We start from the raw sequence: 8,122 nt of genomic DNA, 5'->3' as shown, positions 1-8,122 counted from the left end.
ACGTGTGTGTGTGTGTGTGTGTGCGTGCGTGCGTGCGTGTGTGCGTGCGTGGATGCTGTTGAACTGAATGAAGTACTTTATTTTTTTAACAGGCGCACATTCAACCAGGAAAGCAGAGTAACACAGGGTCTACAGCTGAAAAAGATAGTGGCATTTCCCCAATGTCAGAGCCACAAACGGTATGTACTGTGTGATTAATCATAAAAAATGGAAAAATGTGATCTTTAACAAATGAACATGATGATGATGATGATTATTATTATTTACCAGGACCAAGTTCAGGTGGGGAAACAGAGTAGCACAGTTTCCGCAGGTGAAGAGATGCACTCTTGTTCCGTCCCAGTGGCTCCTTTCTGGTATGTGAACCACATGTACGAAAAGGAAATCAAACATATAGAAAAAAAGAACGGAGTTAAAATCATGGCAGATTTGAAGGTGAGATTTGAAGAAGACCAAAAACATGGGAGACCAGACAATGCTCTCGATGAGTTTGCAAACCTCGTCCAGAAGAGCTTAGCTGAATCCTGTGGCTCAGTTATTCCTCTCAAGTTCATAGATCCAGATCAGTGGGGCGATGCACTGAAAACAATCCAGGAAAAAGAAAACAAGCTTTTGGTTACTCTGACCTCTGAAACAATGACTGTACGTGGGCCAACACAAAGTCAAGAGGCCATGAAAAAGTTATTAAATGCAGATACAGAGCAGAAAAAAAGCGTAGATACTTCTCATGAAGAGAATGAAAGAGAGACTCAAGACACATCATTGAAGATTGACATGACCACCAAAGACCATCTCATGCATATGGGACTAACGATGGAGGAGAGCTACTGGAAGGTGATGATTACCTCTTACAGTAAGAAGGTAGCAAAGATCAAAGATAAGTTTAATGTGGACCTGAAAGAATCAGACGTTGGTCAAGGCAAAGTCAATGTCAAAGCTGTATACAAGAAAGATGAAGGAAATGCCTCCATGGAGAGCCATGCTATGAGAGAGCTTTTCCATTTGTATCAGAAAACTGCCATGTCTCCCATGAACTTCTCCCAGTCCAATGCTGGAATGTGGGGTTTCTCATGGCTATGGCAGTAAACTCAGTCTACTGTTTAATGTCTTGTGTTATTTGCATGCTTACAGTAGAATCTTTATATAATTTTATCATGTTATCATGTATCTTTGTATTGTTTCTCTGAAACCTTTGCAAAATATCAGGCTGAACAATGTTTGCTGAAAAATGGAAACATAAAATAAACAATTTTTTCATGTTTGTTTTTGTATGAAATGACTTTGCCTTTATTTTGTTTCTTCCTGCTTTTTAAAGGAACCACCCATGCTGTTTATTTGATTTCCTGTACATATACTAAATAAATAATGAATAAGATTTATTTCATTTAATTATAATTGAAAAGAACGGCGGGCATTTTTAAGGCTGAGACTACGGTGTTCATGTTGGCATATTGCAGTGTTTGTTGCAGTGTTTGTTCTCCCTCTACACTAATGACTGCACCTCCAAGAACTCGGCTGTTAATCACCTGAAGTTTGCAGGCGACACCACCGTCATTGGCCTCATTCAGGATGGTGATGAGTCTGCTTACCGGCAAGTTGAGCGCCTGGTACTCTGGTGCAGTCAGCACAATCTGGAGCTGAACATGCTTGAGACTGTAGAGATGACAGTGGACTTCAGGAGACATCCCTCAACACTTCCTCCCCTCACCATATCAGGCAGCCCGGTGTCTACTGTGGAGATCTTCAAGTTCCTGGGTACAACCATCTCCCAGGACCTGAAGTGGGAGACCAACATCAACTCCATCCTCAAAAAGACCCAGCAGAGGATGTACTTCCGGACTTTTTGACTGGCAGACGGTACAGAAGCCTGCAGACCAGGACCACCCGACACAGGAAGAGTTTCTTTCCCCTCGCCATCTCCCTCCTAAACAGTTGTCACACTGCTCCCACTGCCAGACTGCAACTGCACCTTATGTACATTCTGTGATATTCATTTCACTTAATCTCATTTCTGTCATCCTGTATTTTATGTATATAAGATTTAGATTGGTTATTTATGGTTGGTTTTGTATTGTGTTGATTACACTGTTGAGATTTATTTATACTGCTGTGCTTGAGAGTCACCATCTACCGGAACCAAATTCCTTGTGTGTGTGTGGATATACATGGCCAATAAACGCGATTCTGATTCTGATTTAAAAAAAAAAAACAGAAAACACAGCACCACAAATTAAGTGGAAACATGATTAGTATTAGGGAAATATTAGCAGAAAATGTACTTAAGCTACATTTTTCAGTGGATTTTGGCTCATAAATTTAACCTTGGCTTATAATTAATACTCCCCCCCCCCCCAAGTATCATATGCCTGAAAGGAGTCGAACATAAAATAAAACGCAACGTTTTATTTTATGTTTGTCAGTATCATATGAGACAGTAGGTTATCTTACACAAACTATTAACTATATCTGAGATATCAAGGAAACAGCTTATATCTCACCTAAAGAACATTTCTGTCCTTTTCATGCAGTGAAGAAGGATTTAGTTTCCACAGTCAGCTGAGCTAACAGACCTCCAGCCAACACGCTGCTGGAAATGACAGAGGTGCGCTTGCGTGTGGAGGGTGACGCAGCTCCTTATTGCGGAGCTGCAAGCTTTCGCTTTCGTTTATGCGGAAGTACCAGTGTTTAAAGTAGCGAGACAAGGGTAAGTCGTATGCGCAGTAAAGTAATATTTTCAAGATATATTTCTGTTCAGATACACATAACGTGTGAGATAACTTTGTGGCTGTTACAGGTTTGATTAAAATGTAAGACATAAGGAAACTTAAAGTGGAGTGTAACCGAGAGTGTAGCTCTGCAGGCTAGGTGGAGAGCGATGTTAGCTAATTTATGGAAACGGTTTTATAAAAAATCGCCAAATAGAGAATTGCTGGTTGTTGGGGTGCAACACACTGTTGTTATGTCGTCTGAGTTTGGTGTGTTTTGAAGGAAGAAGATCAAAATCTGAAACATGGCCACTGGACAGTCCGTGGACGAGTCCGAGCCCATGGATGTCGACAGTTTTGACAGCGACAAACCTGAGGACATGAGCCAAGTACGTAAACTAACACCGAATCAGAATAAAAGAAAATTGTTACAGGAACACCGGTGTTAATTCAATCATTAAATATCCAGAGTTTTATCATCAGTAGGAGTAATTTATTTCTTGTTTTAAATTTTACTTTTTTACACCACACTTTGTTTTTTATGCACCTAAAAGCCTTTCTTCATTATTATCGGTGAATAATTCTGCTGTGAGTAAAAGCCAGCAACGTTCAACACCTAGCCACCCACCTGCTGCAGTAAGTGTTTTGGGGAGTTTGCCTGCATGCGCCTAAGTGCACAATAACACGTAACACATTCCAGCTTTTGTCTGTCTTCTTATAAAGAGTATGTGAAAGTGAGATCAAAAATACAATCTCAGCTGGTGTGCTCTGGAGGTTCAGGAAATACATCATGAGCAGAATGTGTAAAGCTGCTTAGTGTAGCTGTTGTCACCATTGGAAAAACTTGTAATAACATGTGAACTGTAACTGTGATCATTAGTGAGAACATTTGTAAAGTTCTAAGGCTGCAAGGTGACATTAATGTGGCAAATGTAAAAAATATGACATTTAGCTAACCTCAAACTATTTATCTGGATTATAATAAAAAAGAGAAGTTCTAAAGATGGGTAAATATTTCAACAATGATATAAAAAAAACCCATTTTAAATAAAGGTGTTTTCAGCTGAATCTCAAAGGCTTACACAGTCTTCCAGTGTTTTATTATTTGTTTGTTTTATTTTGTCACAGGATGAAGATGAAGCTCACATTGTTCTCTCAGTGAAGTGGATCTCAGTGAAGTGGGTCTCAGTGGAGCCTGATGATGAACTACAAAAAGTTAAGAAGCTAGAGTCTCGTCTACAGAAAATGCTTCAGTCTTGGATCAACAAACGCAAAACTATGACGGAATGCTCAGTGAAAAGGACCTTAGATAATGGGCATGTTGTGATAAGCATTAAACCAGCTGCAGGTGCAGTAAAGTCCTACATAATTATCTGATTAAATTCCTATCTTTATAACTTTTTCAGTAATAAAAATATTTTGACTTCATTCTGTATATATATTGGTTTTAACATATAATCAATTTCCTGTTTTTTTAAGCCGTGAATGAACTTAAAAAACTTAGTGAAGAAACACTAAGCAAGGATGAAAATTCAGTCTTGATAACATCCGTCAGTCAGCTATATCCACAGCTTGATAGACAAGTACTAGAGGATGCTTCAGTGAACCTGCCAGAGCCACAAACTGTAAGTACTATGTAGTATATCTTTAAAAAAAAACAAATATTACTATATGCTATTGAATTAAATGATGTACTGTTTTTTTTTTTTTAAAGCAGCAAGTTCAACTGGAGAAAAAGAGTAAAGCAGGTTCTACAGCTGGAGAAAAGATGTGCGCTTCTTTCATACAAGAGCCACAACATGTATGTAGTGTGTCATTAATCAAAAAAGTTAATATTAAAATAAAAAATGTTTTAATAAATTAGCATAATGATTTTTATTTTTAAACCAGGACCAAGTTCAGGCGGGGAAACAGAGTAGCGCAGTTTCTGCAGGTGAAGAGATGTGCACTTGTTCTGTCCCAGTGGCTCCTTTCTGGTATGTGAACCACATGTACGAAAAGGAAATCAAACATATAGAGAAAAAGAATGGAGTTCAAATAAAGGCAGACGTTAAGGTGACATTTGAAGTAGATAGAAAACATGGGAACCCAGACAATGCGCTCAAGGAGTTTGAAAACCTTTTCCAGAACAGCTTTGTTGAATCCAATGGCTCAGTTATTCCTCTCAAGTTCATAGATCCAGATCAGTGGAGTAATGCACTGAAAACCATCCAGGAAAAAGAAGACAAGCTTTTGGTTACTTTGACCTCTAAAACAATGACTGTACGTGGGCCAGCACATAGTCAAGATGTTTTCAGTAAGTTGTTAAATGCAGATACAGAACAGAAAAGAAACACAGATGCTTCTCATGAGTTTCGAAAGACATCACTGAAGATTGACATGACCACCAAAGACGATTTCCCACATGCAGGACTGATCATCGAGAAGACCTTTTGGATGACTATCTATGATAATAAGCAAGTAGCAAGGATCAAAGATAAGTTTAATGTGGAATTGAAAGAATATGACATTGGTCATGGCAAAGTCAATGTCAAAGCTTTCTACCAGAAAGAAGGAGGAAATGCCTCAATGGAGAGCCACGCTCTAAGAGCACTTCTCTGTCTATACCAGAAGTTTGTTGCGTCCCCCAAGAGTTCATTCCAGTTCCATGGTGCTACTGGATTCAGTGGCACACCCATTTCTCAGTCAGAGGGTCCCCCCAATGAGCGTATGTTGAATGGCCAATCAGAAAAAACGAAGCACAACACTGACCCACCAATTGACAGTGGGACAACAGCAGGTGACCAAAAGGACGAAAGGTGTCCTATATGTTTGGATAAATTTGAAAATAAGAAACAGCTCAAGTGCAAACATGAATTTTGTAAAGACTGCCTGAGACAAGCGCAGGAAGCGAATGGGCCCATCTGTCCTATATGCAGAGTCGTCTTTGGTAAGATAGTCGGAGACCAACCACATGGAACAATGTCACACCAGATACTCACATTTCCCCTCCCTGGATACTCAGACTGTGGCACCATAACGATCCGCTATGAGATTCCAAGTGGAACACAGACGGTAAGTGACAATTTTATCTGAGTGCCTATGTCCCTGTTTAAAAAATAAAACATGATTGTGTTTTCATTTTGTGGTTGTATGTATATATTTTTCTAATATTGTTTACTTTCCATTCGTCTTTCTAGGAAAAACATCCCAATCCTGGACAGCGCTTCCATGGTATTGGTAGAACAGCATATCTTCCAGACAACAAAGAGGGCAATGAAGTGCTGCGACTGCTGAAAAAAGCTTTTGACCAGAAGCTCATTTTTACTGTTGGTACATCCAGAACAACTGGTATGGACGGCCAAGTGACCTGGAACGACATTCACCACAAAACATCCACATCTGGAGGACCAGATTGGTAGGGTAACCAATTTCCTTACTAGCGTTTTGATATATGTTTTCTTTCACAGTTTACTCTAATAAAATACTACATGTTAACCTTGGATATGTTCTGTTTCCACAGCTTTGGGTATCCTGACCCTAAGTACCTGAGCAGAGTCAAAGAGGAGTTAAAGGCCAAAGGCATTGAGTGAAGACTTTGATACAAAGTGCAGGTGGATTAGATCTCAAAGAGGCTAAAAACAAGATTACTCTTTAAACAGACACTGAAATTCAAACACTCTGTTTTGCTCTCTTTTCTCTGTTAATTCTTCAAATGATCAGTAGGGGTTAGAATTTACTTTTTTCATTAGCCACATATATTATCTTCAAATATTGGGTGATTACATTTTTTTGTTGATTGTCAAAATTTTCATCATGTAACAATATAAAATGTAGATTTGCATAAACACAGATTTATATAATCTCAGGTCTACAGTGCTGATGGTCTGAGTTGCTGTTTGCCTAATAAATGATTAAATCCTCCACACTGAATTCCTCCTTTTATCAGGACCGGTTGTGAACAAAACACAGAACACTGTGGCTTGTTTTCTGTACAATTTTTAAAATTTTATTTATAACAATATCTGTTATTTAGTTTGTAAAGTACTCCAGCAAAAATTAAACATTATTCTCTTTTCAGAAGAAAGTCTGCGCCTCCATGCATTGTGTACTATAAAAGCTATGTGTCATTTTTCATTTTAAAAAACCAAGGACTAATCAAAACAAAAGTCTGGAAATGCACATATGATTTAGCAAAAATGTCCTTTCGGTAAAATGATTGTACTTCTCTCTCAATTAAAGACAAAACATACACGACGGCATAAAATAACACTGGCTTGACAGGTAAGCAAAATAAAAACTTGTTATTGTAGTTACACTGAAGACTTGTGTTACTTTTCACATGCATTAAGATATGGCTGACACATTTCTGACAGAAGCAGCATTTTGGGACAGAGGCTGAGCGTAAGGACGTGTCAGAGCAACCAGAATGGTAGCATTAGCAGCAACAGGGCACAGAGAAGAGATGGGGAAGGGTTCAAGAAAGAAAACAGAAACGCTAAGGATCAAATGAAAATAATGCACTTAAGACAGAGTCATTACACAACTGTGAACATACAGACTTTGATCCTCTGAAGGCAAATTTACTCACAAAGCCAGATGGATGCTACCTGGTCTTTACAGAACAAAAACCAGGGCTGGAGAAGCAGAACACACATAGAAAAGAAATCTTTCCTTCCTTACATTTGACCATAATTGCAGCCTCTACAGGAAGACCAGAAAACAGACGCTAAATAGTGCAAAGATGACACTATCTATAAGTCTTCTATCAAAAAAGCCCCCGCCATTGTTAGCCAGCTGTTTTCTGGGCATGTACACACAGCCAGCTACCCACCCATTAAAGTATCACCCCATCTATTGCTTTACATCCGTAATCTCCATCCATCACTCTGCCTGGAATGTTTAATCCATAACCACCTTCCACGTTCTTCATATAACTGCACAATCACGCACCAACAAGCCTCTTTATCCTTTCTCCACAGCAACACATCAGCTCCAGCTGTTACACAAAGTGATAAAAACAAACATTTTCTTTACATCTTAAGGTATAAAGCCTACAGTATACACTATACCGTAAAATGTGATATTCTGTGCAAGGAAGACCACACAATCATTTTATGAACATTGTTCTCTGAGAAAGAAAGAAAAATACGTGGAAATACTGTAGTTGCCATCTGGTATTGACATTTTACATGTGCTATACACAAACGGTGCTATCACAAATCTGTCTCACACATTCTTGCCAAGAAGCTCGACAAGATGACAAATGTACCGATTTCAAAAACTTTGAGTTTTTGCCTTTTCCCGCTCAAAGTCGACACAAACAACAGACAGTTGGCACTGGTGAAATGGAACAATGTTTTTGTCTTTTCTATACAATTCATACAAAAATAAAAAATTAAAATTGCTCCAATGATAGCATTTCTTTTTTTTTTTTT

The 8,122-nt window shown here is 38.7% G+C and overlaps 2 protein-coding genes across 5 annotated transcripts in view; both read left to right on the top strand.

Annotated features, from left to right (window-relative positions):
* LOC106456303 (uncharacterized) overlaps positions 1-1,847 on the top strand; it is a 12,052-nt gene extending 10,205 nt beyond the window's left edge. The window contains exons 5-7 of the mRNA XM_013912494.1: positions 93-179; positions 271-1,082; positions 1,622-1,847. Coding sequence (XP_013767948.1) covers positions 93-179; positions 271-1,082; positions 1,622-1,847 — 1,125 coding nt within the window. The remainder of the gene's footprint in view (positions 1-92; positions 180-270; positions 1,083-1,621) is intronic.
* Positions 1,848-2,594: 747 nt separating this feature from the next.
* On the top strand, positions 2,595-6,608 carry LOC102197407 (uncharacterized). 4 transcript variants are annotated; one of them, XM_005739585.1, is made up of 9 exons: positions 2,595-2,704; positions 2,989-3,094; positions 3,279-3,341; positions 3,834-4,053; positions 4,185-4,330; positions 4,423-4,506; positions 4,596-5,759; positions 5,885-6,102; positions 6,208-6,608. In XM_005739585.1, the coding sequence occupies exons 2-9, from the start codon at positions 3,011-3,013 to the stop codon at positions 6,275-6,277; spliced, it is 2,049 nt and encodes a 682-aa protein (XP_005739642.1). In that variant the 5' UTR covers positions 2,595-2,704; positions 2,989-3,010; the 3' UTR covers positions 6,278-6,608. The 4 variants fall into 4 exon arrangements, with proteins under 4 accessions (XP_005739642.1, XP_005739641.1, XP_013767950.1 ...); XM_005739584.1 differs by having other exon boundaries at positions 4,420-4,506; XM_013912496.1 differs by having other exon boundaries at positions 2,972-3,094; positions 4,420-4,506.
* The last annotated feature ends 1,514 nt before the right edge of the window (positions 6,609-8,122 follow it).

This window comes from Pundamilia nyererei, unplaced genomic scaffold (genome assembly GCF_000239375.1).
Source record: "Pundamilia nyererei isolate P.nyererei 1_Seehausen unplaced genomic scaffold, PunNye1.0 scaffold00092, whole genome shotgun sequence".
NCBI lineage: Eukaryota > Metazoa > Chordata > Actinopteri > Cichliformes > Cichlidae > Pundamilia > Pundamilia nyererei.
Note: the sequence above shows the minus strand (reverse complement) of the source record. Positions and strands in the feature narration are given on the sequence as shown.

Coding starts and splice junctions, on each gene's coding strand:
- LOC102197407 (XM_005739584.1), top strand. CDS start 3,011: ATGGCCACTGGACAGTCCGTGGACGAGTCCGAGCCCATGGATGTCGAC. Junction 4,507..4,595: donor TCATACAAGAGCCACAACAT/GTATGTAGTGTG, acceptor TTTTTAAACCAG/GACCAAGTTCAGGCGGGGAA. Junction 6,103..6,207: donor ACATCTGGAGGACCAGATTG/GTAGGGTAACCA, acceptor CTGTTTCCACAG/CTTTGGGTATCCTGACCCTA.